The 21759-nt window shown below is 41.9% G+C and overlaps 1 protein-coding gene across 1 annotated transcript in view; it reads left to right on the top strand.

Moving 5' to 3' along the window:
• Nucleotides 1-443: 443 nt before the first annotated feature.
• Nucleotides 444-21759, top strand: part of GSDME (gasdermin E) — a 93617-nt gene continuing 72301 nt past the window's right edge. The window contains exons 1-2 of the mRNA XM_027102375.1: nucleotides 444-669; nucleotides 15837-16029. Coding sequence (XP_026958176.1) covers nucleotides 459-669; nucleotides 15837-16029 — 404 coding nt within the window. The 5' untranslated portion in view covers nucleotides 444-458. The remainder of the gene's footprint in view (nucleotides 670-15836; nucleotides 16030-21759) is intronic.

A 21759-nucleotide genomic window follows, 5' to 3' on the forward strand; every position in this document is an offset into this window, starting at 1 on the left:
ACAAATTGTGAGTGGACGTGACGTGTGTCAGTTTTGGGCCAGAGCATTTAATTGCTGGTGTGAGACTTTTAAGAACTCTCTTTCCTGTTGGCTGATGACATGATATTCAAGATGGCGGCTGCCCCTTCAGCCTGGATCCCTGAATGGCTATGAGGAGCAAAGCCTTCCTGTCCTGTTTTGGACGTGTAGTGTGAGCACTAAATAAACCTTACTGGTTATACGCCACCGAGATTTGGAGGCATAACCTAGCCTATCCTGATTCATATACGTATTCTCTTTCAGTATTTCAATTTGATTTTTTAGACATCAACTGAACTCAAACTAGAGGCTTCTCTAAGGAGAAGGTATTCTTTCATGTATACTGATTGATACTAGGGAGAAATAAGGTAATTTTAGAAAAAAGTCACGAAATAACAACTTCCTGTATATTTTTTTTCAGGTAATCTGGAGCTCTCAAAATGTTTGCCAAAGCAACAAGGAATTTTCTTAGAGAAGTTGATGCTGGAGGTAACCTGATCACAGTATCAAATTTGAATGACTCTGATAAATTACAACTTCTAAGTCTGGTGACCAAAAAAAAGAGATTGTGGTGCTGGCAGAGACCCAAATACCAGTTTTTATCTGTCACCCTGGGAGATGTACTCACAGAAGACCAGTTTCTGAGTCCAGGTATGTTTCTTTGGTTATATTGTACAATTAGTTCCAGAACAGGAGATGATTCTTCTTTTAGACACATGTTGTCTTGAGTGACTGTAAGGCGATACCTTATAATCAGTTCTCCTGTTTCTTTGCCTACTGTTTTAAAAACGTATCCTTCCGTAAAATGAGAAAATTCTGCAGGCCTGACATGAAAAGTTATAGCTTAATATTTAAGAAATAATATTGCAGTTTTGGTATAAAAGTACAACATGCTCATTTGTAGATGTTGTGGCCCCTCAGCATGAGTGGGTTGGTTTTACTTCCCCAAATTTGGTTTGGTGTTGAGGTTGATGATGCCACGTATCCATCAGGAGGATGCGAAAAGTTTTATTACTCACATAACGAAGCTTTTCTGGGGACAGCATGGCAGGTTCCCAAGGCTGGTCCAAAAATAGCTAGAGAGAAGGAGGGGATAAGAGATGGGCTCAGTTTCTCTAATGGATATGAGGTGTGGTGAGGGTTCTGCATGTAGGCTGGGGCTTATTACAACTTTTCAATTTCCTGCCGGTGCCAATGGAGGGACCACCTAGGGTTTCTTACCCTACTGCCCAGATGTGTAACAGAAAGAAAAGAGGGGGTGGTGGGCTTGAAACATTAAGCATCAAAAATGGGGAGTTTGACTCATTATTACAGAGGAGCATGTATAAAATATAGAAAGGCAAAAAAACAAATCAACAAAAATTCCTCCATCAAGTGTTAATTCCCATTAACACTTGGATTGTATCTTTTCTTTCTCTGCATCTAATTTTTTATAAACAAAATTGGAAACATATTACATATAATTTTTATATACTCCTCATTTATTTATTTATTTATTTTTTTGTGGTACGCGGGCCTCTCACTGTTGTGGCCTTTCCCATTGCGGAGCACAGGCTCCGGACGCGCATGCTCAGCGGCCATGGCTCATGGGCCCAGCTGCTCCGCGGCGTGTGGGATCTTCTCGGACCGGGGCACGAACCCGTGTCCCCTGCATCGTCAGGCGGACTCCCAACCACTGGGCCACCAGGGAAGCCCTCCTCATTTATTTTTAATTTTTATTTACTTACTTTTTTGCGGTATGCGGGCCTCTCACTGTGCTGGCCTCTCCCGCTGCGGAGCACAGCCTCCGGACGCGCAGGCTCAGCGGCCATGGCTCACGGGCCCAGCCGCTCCACGCCATGTGGGATCTTCCCAGACTGGGGCACGAACCCGTGTCCCCTGCATCAGCAGGCAGACTCTTAACCACTGAGCCACCAGGGAAGCCCGTGGTGGCTTCTCTTTTTGCAGAGCACAGGCTCTAGGCACACGGGCTTCAGTAGTTGTGGCACGTGGGCTCAGTAGTTGTGCCTCTTGGGCTCTAGAGCGCAGGCTCAGTAGTTGTGGCTCATGGGCTTAGTTGCTCCGCGGCATGTGGGACCTTCCTGGACGAGGGCTCGAACCCGTGTTGCCTGCATTGGCAGGCGGATTCTTAACCACTTCACCCTCAGGGAAGTCCTGTGTTTGTAGATTTTTTGAGATGGCCATTCTGACCGGTGTGAGGTGATATCTCATTGTGGGTTTGATTTGCATTTCTGTAATGATTAGTGATGTTGAGCATCCTTTCATGTGTTTGTTGGCAATCTGTATATCTTCTTTGGAGAAATCTCTTTAGGTCTTCTGCCCAGTTTTGGATTGGGTTGTTTTTTTTTTGGTATTGAGCTGCATGAGCTGCTTGTATATTTTGGAGATTAATCCTTAGTCTGTTGCTTCATTTGCAAATATTTTCTCCCGTTCTGAGGGTTTTCTTTTCGTCTTGTTTATGATTTCCTTTGCCGTGCAAAAGCTTTTAAGTTTCATTAGGTCCCATTTCTTTTTTATTTCCATTACTCTAGGAGATGGATCAAAAAAGATCTTGCTGTGTTTTATGTCAAAGAGTGTTCTTCCTATGTTTTTGTCTAAGAGTTGTATAGTGCCCCATCTTATATTTAGGTCTCTAATCCATTTTGAGTTTATATTTGTGTATGGTGTTAGGGAGTGTTCTGATTTCATTCTTTTACATGTAGCTGTCCAGTTTTCCCAGCACCACTTATTGAAGAGACTGTCTTTTCTCCATTGTATATCCTTGCCTCCTTTGTCATAGATTAGTTGACCATAGGTGTGTGGGTTTATCTCTGGGCTTTCTATCTTGTTACATTGATCTATATTTCTGTTTTTGTGCCAGTACCATATTGTCTTGATTACTGTAGTATAGTCTGAAGTCAGGGAGTCTGATTCCTCCAGCTCCGTGTTTTTCCCTCAAGACTGCTTTGGCTATTCGGTGTCTTTTTTTTTTTTTTTTTGCGGTATGTGGGCCTCTCACTATTGTGGCCTCTCCTGTTGTGGAGCACAGGCTCCGGATGCACAGGCTCAGCGGCCATGGCTCACGGGCCCAGCCGCTCCGTGGCATGTGGGATCCTCCCGGACTGGGGCATGAACCCGTGTCCCCTGCATCGGCAGACGGACTCTCAACCACTGCGCCACCAGGGAAGCCCTATTCGGGGTCTTTTGTGTCTCCATACAAATTTTAAGGTTTTGTGTTCTAATTCTATAAAATATGCCATTGGTAATTTGATAGGGATTGCATTGAATCTGTAGATTACTTTGGGTAGTATAGTCATTTTCACAATATTGATTCTTACAATCCAAGAACATGGTTTATCTCTCCATCTGTTGGTTTCTTTCATCAGTGTTTTGTAGTTTTCTGCATACTGGTCTTTTGTCTCCCTAGGTGGGTTTATTCCTAGGTGTTTTATTCTTTTTGTTGCAATGGTAAATGGGAGTGTTGTCTTAATTTCTCTTTCAGATTTTTCATCATTAGTGTATAGGAATGCAAGAGATTTCTGTGCTAATTTTGTATCCTGCTACTTTACCAAATTCATTGAGTAGCTCTAGTAGTTTTCTGGTAGCATCTTTAGGATTCTGTATGTACAGTATCATGTCATCTGCAAACAGTGACAGTTTTACTTCTTCTTTTCCTATTTGTATTCCTTTTATTTCTTTTTCTTCTCTGATTGCCTTGGCTAGGACTTCCAAAACTCTGTTGAATTATAGTGGTGAGAGTGGACATCCTTGTCTTGTTCCTGATCTTAGAGGAAATGCTTTAAGTTTTTCACCATTGAGAATGTTGTTTGCTGTGGGTTTGTCGTACATGGCCTTTAGTATGTTGAGGTAGGTTCCCTCTATGCCAGCTTTCTGGAGAGTTTGTATCATAAATGACTGTTGAATTTAGTCAAAAGCTTTTTCTGCATCTATTGAGATGATCATATGGTTTTTATTCAATTTGTTAATATGGTGTATTGCATTGATTGATTTGCATATATTGAAGAATCCTTGCATCCCTGGGATAAATCTCGCTTGATCATGGTGTATGATCCTTTTAATGTGTTGTTGGGTTCTGTTGCTAGTATTTTGTTGAGGATTTTTTCATCTATATTCATCAGTGACATTGGTCTGTAATTTTCTTTTTTGGTAGTATCTTTGTCTGGTTTTGGTATCAGGGTGATGGTGGCCTCATAGAATGAGTTTGGGAGTTTTCCTTCCTCTGCATTTTTTTGGAAGAGTTTGAGAAGGTTGGGTGTTAGCTGTTCTCTAAATGTTTGATAGAATTCACCTGTGAAGCCATCTAGTACTGGACTTTTGTTTTTTGGAAGATTTTTAATCACAGTTTCAATTTCTTTTTTTTTTTAAATCTCATTCTAAATTTAATCAGTGGGAAAAATATGCAGTAACAAAGAATGTTTTTTCTTTTTTTCCCACAACTCACACACACACACACACACACACACACACACACACACACTGTATTTTATTTTTACAAGAGATAAACTGACACCAAGCATTGTAAATGGATGACCACAACAAAAGCAACAATGATTGCAATTACCGAACACGAAATACACTCATAGTATGTCATAATATTGACATTCAGTCCAGTAATACTCCACTGTAACAGCTCCTTTACTTTGCAGTGAAAATTGATTTGTGTATTTTTTGCCTCTGAGTCCTTGTGGGATTTTTTTTTTATTCAAAGAGAAAGTCACAACAATTATAATCATCCTCATCAGTTCACTCAGTCCCATGTAATTAATTTTCTTTTATCTTGATCTTTTGTTAGAACTTCTATGAATTCATCAGTTTTCCATTAGAGTTCTGAAAATGCTTATTCATTCAGTTCAGCAGTATAGTCAGTTACCAGAAACCTGTTCTTGTCAGAGTCTTTTCCGTAAATTCCTTGAAGATGAGATCCTTTTATGGGAACATTTTTGTAAAAGCATCAGAGTATACCCAGAACTGTCTGTAAATGACAAAAGACTTAAAAATGACCACAGTTAAAGATTTGATGAAAATTCATAATAATGCAGTTGACAAGGAAATTTAGTTGTTTCTGAGATATACGTTTTAAAGTACTAACTAGAATTATGACTTATAACATTATACCAGAATAGGTAAGATTTTTAGAAATTTCATGTAATGTCTGAAGCATTTATATTAACATATTTCCATACAAATAACCCAAAGAAAGTTTAGTATTAGTTTTTTTGTTTGTTTTTTTATACTGCAGGTTCTTATTAGTCATCAGTTTTATACACATCAGCGTATACATGTCAATCCCAATCGCCCAATTCAGCACACCACCATCCCCACCCCACTGCGGTTTTCCCCCCTTGCTGTCCAATGTTTGCTCTCTACATCTGTGTCTCAACTTCTGCCTTGCAAACTGGTTCATCTGTACCATTTTTCTAGGTTCCACATACATGTGTTAGCATACAATATTTGTTTTCCTCTTTCTGTCTTACTTCACTCTGTATGACAGTCTCTAGATCCATCCACATCTCAACAAATGACTCAGTTTCGTTCCATTTTATGGCTGAGCAATATTCCATCGTATATATGTACCACAACTTCTTTACCCATTTGTCTGTTGACGGGCATTTAGGTTGCTTCCATGACCTGGCTATTGTAAATAGTGCTGCAATGAACATTGGGGTGCATGTGTCTTTTTTTTTCTTTTTTTTTTTTTCTGCAGTACCTGGGCCTCTCACTGTTGTGGCCTCTCCCGTTGCGGAGCACAGGCTCCGGATGCGCAGGCTCAGCGGCCATGGCTCACGGACCTAGCCGCTCCATGGCATGTGGGATCTTCCTGGACCAGGGCACAAACCCGCGTCCCCTGCATCGGCAGGCAGACTCTCAACCACTGTGCCACCAGGGAAGCCCCGCATGTGTCTTTTTGAATTATGGTTTTCTCCGGGTATATGCCCAGTAGTAGGATTGCTGGATCATATGGTAATTCTATTTTTAGTTTTTTAAGGAACTTCCATACTGTTCTCCATAGTGGCTGTATCAATTTACATTCCCACCAACAGTGCAAGAGGGTTCCCTTTTCTCCACACTCTCTCCAGCATTTGTTGTTTGTAGATTTTCTGATGATGCCCATTCTAACTGGTGTAAGGTGATACCTCATTGTAGTTTTGATTTGCATTTCTCTAATAATTAGTGATGTTGAGCAGCTTTTCATGTGCATCTTGGTCATCCGTATGTCTTCTTTGGAAAAATGTTTATTTAGGTCTTCTGCCCATTTTTTGATTAGGTGGTTTGTTTTTTTTAATATTGAGCTGCATGAGCTGTTTATATATTTTGGAGATTAATCCTTTGTCCGTTGCTTCATTTGCGAATATTCTCTCCCATTCTAAGGGTTGTCTTTTCATCTTGTTTATGGTTTCCTTTGCTGTGCAAAAGCTTTTAAGTTTCATTAGGTCCCATTTCTTTGTTTTTGTTTTTATTTCCATTACTCTAGGAGGTGGATCAAAAAAGATCTTGCTGTGATTTATGTCAAACAGTGTTCTACCTATGTTTTCCTCTAAGAGTTGTATAGTGCCCTGTCTTACATTTAGGTTTCTAATCCATTTTGAGTTTATTTTTGTGTATGGTGTTAGGGAGTGGTCTAATTTCATTCTTTTACATGTAGCTGTCCAGTTTTCCCAGCACCACTTATTGAAGAGACTGTCTTTTCTCCATTGTGTATCTTTGCCTCCTTTGTCATAGATTAGTTGACCAAAGGTGTGTGGGTTTATCTCTGGGCTTTCTATCTTGTTGCATTGATCTGTGTTTCTTTTCTTGTGCCAGTACCATATTGTCTTGATTACTGTAGCTTTGTAGTATAGTCTGAAGTCAGGGAGTCTGATTCCTCCAGCTCCGTTTTTTTTTCTTCAAGACTGCTTTGGCTATTTGGGGTCTTTTGTGTATCCATACACATTTTGACGTGATTTGTTCTAGTTCCGTAAAAACTGCCATTGGTAATTTGATAGAGATTGCATTGAATCTGTAGATTGCTTTGAGTAGTATAGTGATTTTCATAATATTCTTCCAATTCAGGAACATGGTATATCTGTCCATCTGTTGGTATCATCTTTTATTTCTTTCATCAGTGTCTTATAGTTATCTGCATACAGGTCTTTTGTTTCCCCAGGTGGGTTTATTCATAGGTATTTTATTCTTTTTGTTGCAGTGGTAAATGGGAGTGTTTCCATAATTTCTCTTTCATATTTTTCATCAGTGTATAAGAATGCAAGAGATTTCTGTGCATTAATTTTGTATCCTGCAACTTTACCAAATTCATTGATTAGCTCTAGTAGTTTTCTGGCGGCATCCTTAGGATTCTCTATGTATAGTATCATGTCATCTGCAAACAGTGACAGTTTTACTTCTTCTTTTCCAATATGTATTCCTTTTATTTCTTTTTCTTGTCTGAGTGCCGTGGCTAGGACTTCCAAAACTCTGTTTTATAATAGTGGTGAGAGTGGACATCCTTGTCTTGTTCCTGATCTTAGGAAATGCTTTCAGTTTTTCACCATTGAGAATGATGTTTGCTCTGGGTTTGTTATATATGGCCTTTATTATGTTGAGGTAGGTTCCCTCTATGCCCACTTTCTGGAGAGTTTTTTTTAATCATAAATGGGTGTTGAAATTTGTCATAAAGCTTTTTCTGCATCTATTGAGATGATCATATGGTTTATTTATTTTTTTGCGGTACGCAGGCCTCTCACTGTTGTGGCCTCTCCCGTTGCGGAGCACAGGCTCTGGACGCGCAGGCTCAGTGGCCATGGCTCCCGGGCCTAGCTGCTCCGCGGCACGTGGGATCTTCCCGGACTTCGGCACGAACCCGTGTCCCCTGCATCGGCAGGCAGATTCTTAACCACTGCGCCACCAGGGAAGCCCGATCATATGGTTTCTATTTTTCAATTTGTTAATATAGTGTATCACATTGATTGATTTGCATATATTGAAGAATCCTTGCATCCCTGGGATAACTCCCACTTGATCATGGTGTATGATCCTTTTAATGTGTTGTTGGATTCTGTTGCTAGTATTTTGTTGAGGATTTTTGCATCTATATTCATCAGTGACATTGGTCTGTAGTTTTCTTTTTTGGTAGTATCTTTGTCTGGTTTTGGTATCAGGGTGATGGTGGCCTCATAGAATGAGTTTAGGAGTCTTCCTTCCTCTGCAAGATTTTGGAAGAGTTTGAGAAGGTTGGGTGTTAGCTGTTCTCTAAATGTTTGATAGAATTCACCTGTGAAGCCATCTAGTACTGGACTTTTGTTTGTTGGAAGATTTTTAATCACATTTTCAATTTCATTACTTATGAGTGGTCTGTTCATATTTTCTATTTCTTCCTGGTTCAGTCTTGGAAGGTTATACCTTTCTAAGAATTTGTCCATTTCTTCAGGTTGTCCATTTTATTGGCATAGAGTTGCTTGTAGTCGTCTCTTAGGATGCTTTGTACTTCTGCAGCGTCTGTTGTAACTGCTCCTTTTTCATTTCTAATTTTATGGATTTTGAGTCCTCTCCCTCTTTTTCTTGTTGTGTCTGGCTAATGGTTTATCAATTTTGTTTATCTTCTCAAAGAACCAGCTTTTAGTTTTATTGATCTTTGCTATTGTTTTCTTTGTTTCTATTTCATTTATTTTTGCTCTGATCTTTATGATTTATTTCCTTCTACTAACTCTGGGTTTTGTTTGTTCTTCTTTCTCTAGTTCCTTTAGGTGTAAAGTTAGATTGTTAATTTGAGATATTTGTTTCTGGTGGTAGGCTTGTATAGCTATAAACTTCCCTCTTAGCACTGCTCTTGCTGCATTCCATAGGTTTTGGATTGTCGTGTTTTCATTGTCATTTGCCTCTAGGTATTTTTTGATTTCCTCTTTGGTTTCTTCAGTGATCTCTTGGTTATTTAGTAACGTATTGTTTAGCCTCCATGTGTTTGTGTTTTTTACGTTTTTTCCCCTGTAATTGATTTCTAATCTCATAGCGCTGTGGTCAGAAAAGATGCTTGATATGATTTCAATTTTCTTAAATTTACTGAGGCTTGATGTGTGACCCAAGATATGATCTATCCTGGAGAATGTTCCGTGCACACTTGAGAAGAAAGTATAATCTGCTTGTTTTGGATTGAATGTTCTATAAATATCAATTAAATTATCTGGTCTATTTTGTCATTTAAAGCTTGGGTTTCCTTATTAATTTATTGCTTGATGATCTGTCCATTGTTGTACGTGAGGTGTTAAATTCCTGCACTATTATTGTGTTACTGTCGATTTCCTCTTTCATAGCTGTTAGCAGTTGCCTTGTGTATTGAGGTGCTCCTATGTTGGGTGCATATATATTTATAATTGTTATATCTTCTTCTTGGATTGATCCCTTGATCATTATGTAGTGTCCTTCCTTATCTCTTGTAACATTCGTTATGTTAAAGTCTATTTTATCTGTTATGAGTATTGCTACTCCAGCTTTCTTTTGATTTCCGTTTGCATGGAATATCTTTTTCCATCCCCTCACTTTCAGTCTGTATGTGTCCATAGGTCTGAAGTGGGTCTCTTGTAGGCAGCATATATCTGGGTCTTGTTTTTGTATCCATTCAGCAAGCCTGTGTCTTGATTGGAGCATTTAATCCATTCACATTTAAGGTAATTATCAATATGCATGTTCCTCTTACCATTTTCTTAATTGTTTTGGGTTTGTTATTGTAGGTCTTTTCCTTCTCTTGTGTTTCCTGCCTAGAGAAGTTCCTGTAGCATATGTTGTAAAGCTGGTTTTGTGGTGCTGAATTCTCTTAGCTTTTGCTCATCTATAAAGGTTTTAATTTCTTCATTGAATGTGAATGAGATCCTTTCTGGGTAATCTTGGTTGTAAGTTTTTCCCTTTCATCACTTTAACTATGTCCTGCCACTCCCTTCTGGCTTGCAGAGTTTCTGCTGAAAGATCAGCTATTAACCTTACGGGGATTCCCTTGTATTTTATTTGTTGCTTTTCCCATGCTGCTTTTAATATTTTTTCTTTGAATTTAATTTTTGGTAGTTTGATTAATACATGTCTTGACCTGTTTCTCCTTTGATTTATCCTCTGTGGGACTCTCTGCACTTCCTGAACTTGACTATTTCCTTTCCCACGTTAGGGAAGTTTTCAAGTATAATCTCTTCAAATATTTTCTCACACCCTTTCTTTCTCTCTTCCTCTTCTGGGACCCCTATAATTAGAATGTTGGTGCGTTTCTTGTTGTCCAGAGGTCTCTGAGACTGTCCTCAGTTCTTTTCATTCTTTTTTCTTCTCTGAGGCAGTTATTTCCACTCTTTGATCTTCCATTTCACTTATCCATTCTTCTGCGTCAGTTATTCTCCTATTGACTCCTTCTAGAGTATTTTTAATTTCATTTATTGTGTTGTTCATCACTGTTTGTTTGCTCTTTAGTTCTTTTCGGTCCTTGTTAAACGTTTCTTGTATTTTCTCCATTCTATTTCCAAGATTTTGGATCATCTTTACTAACATTACTCTGAATTCTTTTTCAGGTAGACTGCACAGTTCCTCTTCATTTGTTTTGTCTGGTGGGTTTTTACCTTGCTCCTTTATCTGCTGCATATTTCTCTGTTTTCTCATTTTGTTTAACCTACTGTGCTTGGGGTCTCCTTTTCGCAGGCTGCAGGTTTGTAGTTCCCATTATTTTTGCTGTCTGCCCCCACAGGGTGAGGTTGGTTCAGTGGCTTGTGTAGGCTTCCTGGTGAAGGGGACTAGTGCCTGTGTTCTGGTGGGCGGGGCTGGATCTTGTCCTTCTGGTGGGCAGGGCTGCATCTGGTGGTGTGTTTTGGAGTGTCTGTGAACTTAGTATGACTTTAGGCAGCCTCTCTGCTAATGGGTGGGGTTGTGTTTCTGTCTTGCTAGTTGTTTGGCGTGGGGCATCCAGCATTGGACCTTGCTGGCTGTTGGGTGGAGCTGGGTCTTAGTGTTGAGATGGAGATCTCTGGGAGACCTCTCGCCAATTGATATTATGTGCGGCCAGGAGGTTTCTGGTGGTCCAATGTCCTGGACTCGGCCCTCCCACCGTGGAGGCTCAGGCTCAACATCTGGCTGGAGCACCAAGACCCTGTTAGCCACACGGCTCAGAAGAAAAGGAAGAAAGAAAAAAATCCCAAAAAGCAAAAACTAAAAAATGGACAGAATCCTAGGACAAATGGTAAAAGCAAACTTATACAGACAAAATCACACAAAGAAGCATATACATACACACTCACAAAAAGAGAAAAAGGAGAAAAATATATATATATTTAAAAAAAAGGAAGAGAGCAACCAATCCAATGAATATATCCACCAATGATAATAAGCACTAAATACTCAACTAAGATAAACATAAAACCAGAAACAAATCAGATGCAGAGAGCAAACCCCAAGTCTAGGGTTGCTCCCAAAGTCCACTGCCTCAGTTTTGGGAACATTCGTTTCTATTCAGGTATTCTTCAGATGCAGGGTTTATCAAGTTGATTGTGGGGATTTAATCTGCTGCTCCTGAGTCTGCATGGAGAAATTTCCCCTCCTCTGTTCTCACAGCTCCTGGGGTTCAGTGTTGGTTTTGGCTTCGCCTCTGCGTGTAGGTCACCCTCAGGAGTCTGTTACTCACCCTTACAGAAGGGGATTAAAGCAGCAGCTCATTAGGGCTCTCTTGCTCACTCAGGGCAGGGGAGGGAGGGGTTTGGTAGTCATAATTGGAATGCGAGGTGAGCCTCTGGCGGCAGAGGTCGGCATGACGTTGCAACAGCCTGAGGCGCGCCGTGTGTTCTTCTGGGGAAGTTGTCCCTGGATCATGGAACCCTGGCATTGGCGGGCTGCACAGGCTCCTGGGGGATGTGGATAGTGACCCGCACTTGCACACAGAATTCTTGGTGGCAGCGGCAGCAGCGTTAGCAGTTTATGACCGTCTCTGGGGTACAAGCTGATAGTCGTGTCTCGTGCCTGTCTCTGGAGCTCTTTCAGGCAGTGCTCTGCCTTCTGTGGGCACGCTGGGAAGGGATCCCCTCTCCTCGCGCATCCCGAAACAAAGGTCTCGCCTCTGGCAGGTCCAGACTTTTTCTTGGATTCCATCCCGGCTAGTGTGGCACACTAGCCCCCTTCAGGCTGTCTTCACGCAGCCAACCCCAGTCCTCTCCCTGGGGTCTGGCCTCTGAAGCCCGAGCCTCAGCTCCCAGCCCCCACCTGCCCTGGTGGTTGAGCAGACAAGCCTCTCAGACTGGTGGGTGCTGGTCAGCACCAGTCCTCTGTGTGGGGATCTCTCCGCTTTGCTCTCTGCACCCCTATTGCTGTGCTGTGCTCTGTGGCTCTGAAAATTACCCCTGCCCAAACCCCATCCCTGCCAGTGAAGGGGCTCCCTAGTGTGTGGAAACCTTTCCTCCTTCACAGCTCCCTCCCACTGGTGCAGGTCCCGTCCCTATTCCTTTGTCTCTGTTTTTCCTTTTTTTTTTTTTTGCCTTACACAGGTACGTGGGGAGTTTCTTGCCTTCTGGGAAGTCTGAGGTCTTCTGCCAGCGTTCAGTAGGTGTTCTGTAGGAGTTGTTCTATGTGTAGATGTATTTTTAATGTAATTGTGGGGAGGAAGGTGATCTCCACGTCTCACTCCTCTGCCATCTTGAAGGTCTCCCTTTTTTCTTATTGAGATATAGTTGATTTACAATATTATATTAGTTTCAGGTGTACAATGTAGTGATGCAAAATTTTTATAGATAATACTCCATTTATAGTTATTAGAAAATATTGGCTATATTCTCTGTGCTGTGTAATATATTCTTGTAGCTTATTTATTTTATACATAGCAGTTTGTACTTCTTAATCCTCTACCCCCATCTTACCCCTCCCCCACTTCCCTCTCCCCTTTGGTAACCACTAGTTTGTTCTCTATATCTGTGAGTCTGTTTCTTTTTTATTATTGGCACTAGTTTTATTTTTTTAGATTGTACATGTTAGTGATAACATACAGTGTCTTTCTCTGATTTATTTCACTTGGCATAATACCCTCCAAGTCCATCCATGTTGTTGCAAATGGCAAAATTTCATTCTTTTCTATGGCTGTGTAGTATTCCATTTTGTGTGTGTGTGTGTGTGTGTGTGTGTACCACATCTTCCTTATCCATTCTTTTGTTGATGGACACCTAGGTTGCTTCCATATCTTGGCAATTGTAAATAATGCTGCTATGAACATTGGGGTGGCATAGATTCTTAAAGATAGAATTACTGGACCAGAGGTTGGGAACTTTTCGAAGACTTTTGGTACTTATTCCTGCACTGCTTTTTGGAACATGGTGATATATGAAAGCACCATCAGCTCTTAATTATTGGACTAGATGATGTTTGAGTCTTCTTTCAGCCCTAAAGTTCTCTACTTTTGTGATTGCGTCTCCCTTAAAGGGAAAAAGTGATAGAGGAGGTAATTTGAGTTGACAAATAATCTCCTTTCTTCCAGCTCAGCATTCTAGCCAATGCTTTCTTCAGCCAGGCTCATTATCAGAGCTGTCAGACAATGGGCAAGTGAATTGATATTAATTTTATGTCATGTTTTCCCCCTGGATGTCTGGTAGAACTCTTACTGAGTAGTGTAATAACTAAATATAAGGAAAGGCAAGAGAAAAAGAAATTCACAGAACAGACCATGGACCCCTGAGTAATTGGAATTTCACCACTCTGTGCTGTTAGGTGCTTCTTTCGTGGTGTCCTGAGAGCTGATGTTAGATGGGTCAGGCCGGTTGCAGTCCCTGCAGATTAGGAAGTCCCACATATGCTCATCGTCTGAGGCCAGAGCTCATGCCTGGTTCTGTGTCCTGTTGCTGTTAGGGCTGTGATGAGAGGTGCCCACTACTGTGTCTTCTGAGCAGATTCATGATGCCTCACCTTTGTTATTCTTGCCCCTGGCAACCACACTGGAGTGTTACGTTGCCCGGGGTGCGGAGGTTGGAGGGTGGTGACTTGGTTGTCCTACCCATGGCCTGTTGGCTTCCTCACTTTTCCCTTCCACCTGCAGCAGTGGATAACTCGACGCAGACGTGTGCACAAACGACGTCTGGTTCGGAGGTGTGTCTAGTGTGGCATTTTGCAGTGCACAGACGGTCTTGATTGTCCGTACCTGCTGTGGGATCCAGTTTTGGGGTCAGAGTTTTCAGGAGTGGTAATAAGCCTGATGGGGGCCAGAACAGGGATCTAAGGGTAGAATTTCTGTCTGTGTAGTACTTTATACAATCTAGGACTGTCCTGTTTATCAGGAAATGATGTTGCTTTGGCCTAAACCCAGTGGCTAGATTGAGCACTTGCTATGTGCCAGGCTCTGTATACATCAACTTCCAGTAGAACCCATCAGGTAGGTATTATTAATTATCTCCAAATTACATATAACAAACCTGAGGTTCAGGGTGATGGGTGTTACCCAAGGTCTCCCAGCTAGGTATATTAGACTAGTGATAAAATCTTGAGCTCTTAACAGCTGCTATATGCTGCTTCCGAAAGCATTTCCCAGAGTGTTTGTGTTCTCAAGATGTGACTAGGAGAAGGCTGTGACTTGGGGGCATTTTCATAAGCTTCTTATTTTTCATGGAGATGATTCTCTTCTTGGTAAATTTCACAGATAGTGAATGGTGATTAATTCTCATTAACCCTGGTTGAGGTATAGGTTTTGTTGCCTGGGGTGAAAGAAATACAGGTGTTGGGGGCAGTGGCTGGATGGAAAGAAACGTTTCAGACTCCAGTCGGATTTGAATTCCTTATGAAGTGCCGCCAGGAGCCAGGAGAGCCTTGGGTCAGGAAAATGGAAAGGGCCGAGTGTGAAGTTCCTGAGAGCCTCTCAGTGTAACCTTCCTGAATGATGGTGACTGAGACCATTTTTATGGTAGTATTTGGTTCAATTAAAAATGAGAACAGTAGAAATCTGGAGACATGTGAAGGCTAGCAGTTCAAGTCTGAGATCATCAGATATTTATCTTCAGTGTTCAGACAAAAAAGGGCAGCTCCTGAAGGCAATCTGCTAGCCATCGCCTGGTATGACCAGGTGAGTGGATTGAAGCTGGGACACCAGCTGGGTGGTGGCATCTTTCTCAGTGTCTGGGAAGCCAGGAAGGAAGAATGGAAGTCTGGAGGTTGTGTGTTCCAAGATGGTGTTTGAAGCAGGGAGGAAGGGCGTGCCCACTGACTTTATCAGGAACACAGAGATACGGAATTGCTTGATAAGGAATTGAAAGACTGGGTGGAGGTCAGATATAAACAGGTAAATATGGGGAGAACTGTTTCAATGGAGATGGTAATGAAGGCCAGGGCAGTGTTCTCCAAGGCCACCAGTGAGAAGGGAGGATGCCCGAGGACAGGTTCAGGCGTCTGAACCTGCAAGATACTGAATCAGGCAGGCCACTCCCTGGGCAGAGTGATGGGCTGCTATCTTCTCTGTGCTTTGGTGTCATCCTCATCTAGTCCCTTCATCCTAGAAAAGTACATATTTAACATGTCCTATTTCTTTACCTGGATAGTAGTTAAACAGATGTTTGCTTTAAAATTATTCATGAAACTCTATAGATACTTTTTGTGCACTTGTCTATATGTGTGTATATTGGAATTAAAAGATGAAAAAACAAAAAAGTGCCCAGTAGAGTCCCTGGCCACCAGTGCATGCCACGCTCTTAGCACCCAGGTTCTTTTGCCCATACACACAGCGCGGCCACCGGCTTTCCATTCTGCGTGCAGACCTCATGTTTCCCACAGGTTTCTGCAGGATTGGAAAGCTAGGTGACCTGAGGCACAGAGGTGGCCGTTTTGTCATTAGATTCCTCTGCATGTCTCATTCACTGTAGTGGTCGTGGAGTCGGACTTTGTGAAGTACGAGGGCAAGTTTGAAAACCATGTGAGTGGGACCCTGGAGACGGCACTGGGGAAGGTCAAGCTGAACATTGGTGGCAAAGGCCTCGTGGAGAGTCAGTCCTTGTTTGGAACCCTGAGGAAGCAGGAGGTGGACTTGCAGCAGCTCATTGGAGTTGCCCAGGAGAGGTAATGGGAATTCTGCTTGGCATTTTGGACTTTGACATGTCTCTCATTGAAAGGTCATTCTGTGGGACGTTGGCTAGAAGGGTGACATTGGGATCTTGGCCAATCAGCAAACGTTACCGAATGCCCATGTGCTGAAACTTGATGAGCAGTGCATCCTTTAGTCTGGACGTTGACTATTCTTAGCCTGAGAGGGGAGACTTGGGAAGCATTTTAAAAGGATGTTACTTCAGACAAATGTGTACTTTAAAGAAATCATACAATTTATAAAATACCAACAGTGAGAACGCTCTGTCCTACGTTTCTGAATATTAATATCAGAAGTAGAAAAATCCCCCTTCTGCCCTGGCTCTTTATGATTTTCTGATGAGGAAAAGGAGAAAGCAGGTGTGGGGGGCTTCAGGGGAAGAGCTGGTTTTTAACTCTGAAGTCTTAAAACCCCACGTTTATTCATTGTTTAGATGTCAGTAAATACATTTTACCCCAGTAAAATGATAATACCTCATTATTTTTACCTTATGTTTATTCAACATTCCATAAGTAATTTTGCTGAGTGCCTACGATGTACCACATACTGTTCTACGTGCTGGGGATGCTGCAGTGAACAGAATGCCAACATTTCTGCTCTATATTCTAGCGGGGGAGAGACACAAAACATGCAACTAAGTGAAATATATAGTAGGTTGATGGTGCTCTCTGGAATGGAGAAAAATGTAGCAGAGATGGGGGATAGAACATGCCAGGAATGGGGGCTGATTTGAAAAGGTGGCCAGAGAAAGCATCCTGGAGAAGATGGCATCAGAGCAAAGACCTGAAGCTGGGGATGGGAGCGAGCATAGGAGTGTCCTGGGCAAGAAGGCTGTAGGCAGAGGTGGTGTGATTGGGGCTGAGTAAATAGGGCAAGGGCAGATGAGGTCAGAGGGCGTAAAGGAACAGTAGCAGGTCCCGAAGGACCTTGCAGGCCACTGGAAAGACTAACTCGTCCTCGGAGTGAGGTGGGAAGCCACTGGAAGATTTTGAGAAGGGAAGTGACAGGATCTGACTTACGTGTTAGAAGGATCCTTCTGGCCGCTGGGCTGAGGAGAGACTGGATGGGTGGGAGCTGGGCATCCAATTGAGAAGTTATTGTAGTAATCCTGACAAGAGATGATATTTCCTCTTGTACAGTAACATAGGTGCATTTTCATGTGTAATTGTATCACCCTTTTTCTTTTAAAATGGAAAATGTCAACCCAAATAAATTAAGAGAAAACTCACTTGTGTTAAGTATAGGTAGCTTATCTCCTCTTTTCCAATGTTCTTAGGATTATATGAAATATAAAATAGGTTTGCTCATTGAATGAAATAATCTTTAAAAATTAATGAGTAAAAAATACCATAAAACTCATGTATCAAGCATTTGGTGGGTGGGTTTTGGACAGATATCGAGCATGCTTGGGCAACTGAAGTCTTCAAAACCCATTCACCTCTCCGCTAAGCTGATGCTTAATGGAGTTGAAAGACCATGGTGGCTATTTGACTGTTGCCTCCTGGCACTTTCTAGAACTCCAGGACTCTACTGAGTTAGGACTCAGGCAGGAATTCCCTTTCTCGGTCAGAGACCTTTAAGCTCTCTGTGGTGACACCAGGTGGAAGGGACAGCCACCTCTTTCTCTGATAGTCATGACCTTAATTATCTTTTCTCTACCGCTCTTCTTTGCTAGAGAGGCATTTTCCTTCTCTACTACAACACTGGAAAGATATTTGTTGTTTGTCTGAAAATGAAATTTAACTGGAAGTCTTATATTTTTATTTGCTAAGTCTCGCAAATAAGGGGGAAGAGGGGCAGGAGGGCTGGCTGTTCCCTCAGTCTTTAGACAGCCCTCTAGAGCGTAATCCTATTCTGCAGTCTTGTTATTTCTATTTGAAAAACCACAGTTTAGCAATGCTCTATAATCACGTTTCCCGTTATAGGTTTCTCAAACGCTCTTCGTGATTCAGGTGTAGAAGATAGTGCCAATAGGAAGCATATGGGGAGGAGTCAGTGAGTAGAGATGGGAAAAAGTAGTCTCAGAGAAAGATGCTAGGGCCAGCAGTTATAAGGGGGAGAGAGGGAGGGGAAGGAGATATGCATGTGCTGAGTACCTCCTGTGTGCCAAGCACTTTATAGACGTCATCTCATTTACTCTGCACAGCCGTCTCTTTTTAGGTTTGAGGATTTAAGGCTCGGGGAAGGAAGTGACTTGTTCTCAGTCTCGGAACTCAATTTGGGTGCTGCAGCTGGGATTCATCCCAGGATTTTCTGGCTCCAAAACTCCTGTTCTTTCCTCTACATGATTCTTGAAGTGACTGTGAAGCAAAGGAATTGGCTGAGATAAAAATAGTTAAAATTATAGCAGGAGATATAAAGGCAGAGGCATGAATCTGGGTCCCCAGTGAGGGTACCTAGGGGGTGTACAGTGTTCCAGGCACTGTCCTGAACAAGCACATGTGAATAGCTGGTCTGCCCACCTGGAGGTGCCCACACGAGGGCATGAGATCACTTGGGGAGAGTTTGGACATTCTGTTCTTTCTACAGGTGATTGGGAAAGGATGGCCTGGATAGGGGAAGAGGGGTAGGGGCAACACCAGGAACATGGTAAAGAACAAATTTAAAGTCTAGAAATGGAAGAGGTATCTTATCACAGAGTCACTGCTTCCTTGTTTTGTTACTAAGAGGTAAGGTTGAGCAACAGGGGAGAGAAGAGGAGGAAGACTTGACCATAGGATGGAGATCGTGTAAAGCTAACATTCTTGTTACTTCACCCTGGAATGATAAATTCTAATCTACATGGTCTACCTGTTTTTGGACTCCCACAACATCATCAGATTGATAAGGCTGGCTGTTTGACACGTGTGTAGCCTTGGGGGTGGTGATTGGTAATGCTTAAGTACTGTCTTTCTCGAGGGCTTATCTGCCATCATTTTTATTTCAGGTCATTTAGATAAGTTGTCATCTGTATACAAGTTATTTTAGCCCTTGGAATTCAGAGTATTTGTTTTATTGTCAGTGAGACGTATGCACATCTCAAAAACAAACTTCATATGTCCTTGAAAAAACAGGTGCGTTCATATACAACAGTTATGTAGCATTGTTGAGCATGAAGGCAATCCATGGGACCACAGGACTTAACTTTCCAGATACCTGGACATGACCCCTTTGAATGAGAGCTCTATGTTTATCTTAAAACATTCTTGATGGAAAACAGGCTAAGACCTTTCCATAATGACTCAGGTTCATGTTTTATTCCTTAGATCCAGTATTATTCTGAGACAAACTCTTTAGTTTTTCCACCTTGTCTTCCACTGTCAGCTGCCATTTGTCAATGCTTTATAACCGCCATACCCTCCCCATCTCTGCCACTGATTATTGCTCCTAACCTCCTAGTGTTTGAGGAAGTTTACTCATGGAAAATAACTTCTGCAGACATGGTAGGCCGCTTCTGTCCCTGCCAGGTTTAGGTGGAATAGTTGGACTAGAGGATCTTTGAGGGTTTTCTCTGGGCTAAATGTAGAAGTGAGTGGACTCCGAGTGCGCACATCAGTTCCTCCCCCTTGAGTTCAGGGCCTTGGTTTCAGCTGATTTCCAGAGACGGTGCCATTTTGTGCTTTCCTGACTGTTCAGGGGTTAAGGGGGGGGGGGGCGTTGTGGTACAGGCAGATCCCACTTTCATTCTTTGGTTCATTGTAAGGCAAATTGTGGTAAAGAAAAGATTCCATTTTTCTATGAATACATGATAATTAGAAGTTCGGTTCTTCATTAAGAATTCTAACTTAAAAATTATATGAAACTAATATATCATGCAAGCAATGGTATGGCAATGTTGAACCTTCATAATTATTTAAAGTATTTTAAAATTACCCCCGCAAAGTCTTACTATATCTAAATATTTACAAATTGTACAAGTTTTACACACAAGAAAAAATGTTAAATGCTCCTGTTGGTTATGGCCCACATTTGACCTCTAATGTTACCGCAGTAGCTCTCCTGAGTGAAGTTTCAGTGTGCCGTCAACTCTTTATTTAGGAGTATTTTGAGGGGAGGGATTTGGGGACCTGTCTCTTTCTTGGGAAAAAAAAAACCATGCAGCAAAGTTGGAACTGGTCTTTTCTACTTGATATCTTTCCCTGTGGCCAGCAGATGTTTTGTCTTTTTTTTAAATGTATTTATTTTATTTATTTATTTTTGGCTGCGTTGGGTGATTGTTGCTGCACGTGGGCTTTCTCCAGTTGCGGCGAGCGGGGGCTACTGTTTGTTGCGGTGCACGGGCTTCTCATTGTGGTGTCTTCTCTTGTTGCAGAGCACAGACTCTAGGTGCACGGGCTTCAGTAGTTGTGGCCGGTGGGCTCAGTAGTTGGGGCTTGCAGGCTCTAGAGTGCAGGCTCGGTAGTTGTGGCGCACGGGCTTAGTTGCTCCATGGCATGTGGGATCTTCCCAGACCAGGGCTCAAACCCGTGTCCCCTGCATTGGCAGGCGGACTCTTAACCACTGCGCCACCAGGGAAGTCCCCAGCAGATAGTTTGAAATGATTCTGTTTACCTTTGCGCTCAATTCAGTGCTGGCACCGTCTTTTAAAAAATTTTTATTTTGTATTGGAGTATAGTGGATTTACAATGTTGTGTTAGTTTCAGGTGTACAACAAAATGATTCACTTATATATATACAAAAATCTATTCTTTTTCAAATTCTTTTCCATTTAGATTATTACAGAATATTGAGTAGCGTTCCCTTTGCTATACAGTGGTCCTTGTTGATTATCTATTTTAAATACAGTGGTATGTATATGTCAATCCTGAACTCCCCCCAGTTTATCCCCCGCCCCCTTCCTCTTTGGTAACCATAAGTTTGTTTTCTAAGTCTGTGAGTCTGTTTCTGTTTTGTAAATAAGTTCATTTGTATCATTATTTCTGGCTTCCGTGTATAAGCAATATCATATACTTGTCTTTCTCTGACTTACTTTACTTAGTATGATAATCTCTAGTTGCATCCATGTTGCTGTAAATGGCATTATTTTGTTCTTTTTTATGGCTGAGTAATATTCCATTATGTGTATATGTGTGTGTATGTATATGTGTGTGTGTATATATATATATATATATATATATATATATATCACATCTTCTTTATCCATTCCTCTGTTGATGGACATTTAGGTTGCTTCCATGTCTTGGCTATCGCCAGTAGTGCTGCAATGAACATTGGGGTGCATATATCTTTTCGAATTATGGCTTTCTCTGGATATGTGCCCAGGAATGGATTGCTGGATCGTATAGTAGCTCTACTTTTAGTTTTTAAGGAACCTCCATACTGTTCTCCACAGTGGTTTTACCAATTTACCTTCCCACCAATAGTGTAGGAGGGTTCTCTTTTAATCTTTTTTTTTTTTTTTTTTTTTTTTTTTGCGGTACGCGGGCCTCTCACCGTTGTGATCTCTCCCGTTGCGGAGCACAGGCTCCAGACGCGCAGGCTCAGTGGCCATGGCTCACGGGCCCAGCCGCTCCGTGGCACGTGGGATCCTCCTGGACTGGGGCACAAACCCGCATCCCCTGCATCAGCAGGCGGACTCTCAACCACTGCGCCACCAGGGAAGCCCGGAGGGTTCTCTTTTCTCCACACCCCCTCCAGCATTTATTTTTTGTAGTCTTTTTGATGATGGCTATTCAGACTGTTGTGAGGTGGTACCTCTTTGTAGTTTTAATTTGAATTTCTTTAAT

The sequence above is a fragment of the Aethalodelphis obliquidens genome, unplaced genomic scaffold, assembly GCF_003676395.1.
Source record: "Aethalodelphis obliquidens isolate GAN/ISIS:26980383/991018 unplaced genomic scaffold, ASM367639v1 scaffold5, whole genome shotgun sequence".
NCBI classification, from domain to species: domain Eukaryota; kingdom Metazoa; phylum Chordata; class Mammalia; order Artiodactyla; family Delphinidae; genus Aethalodelphis; species Aethalodelphis obliquidens.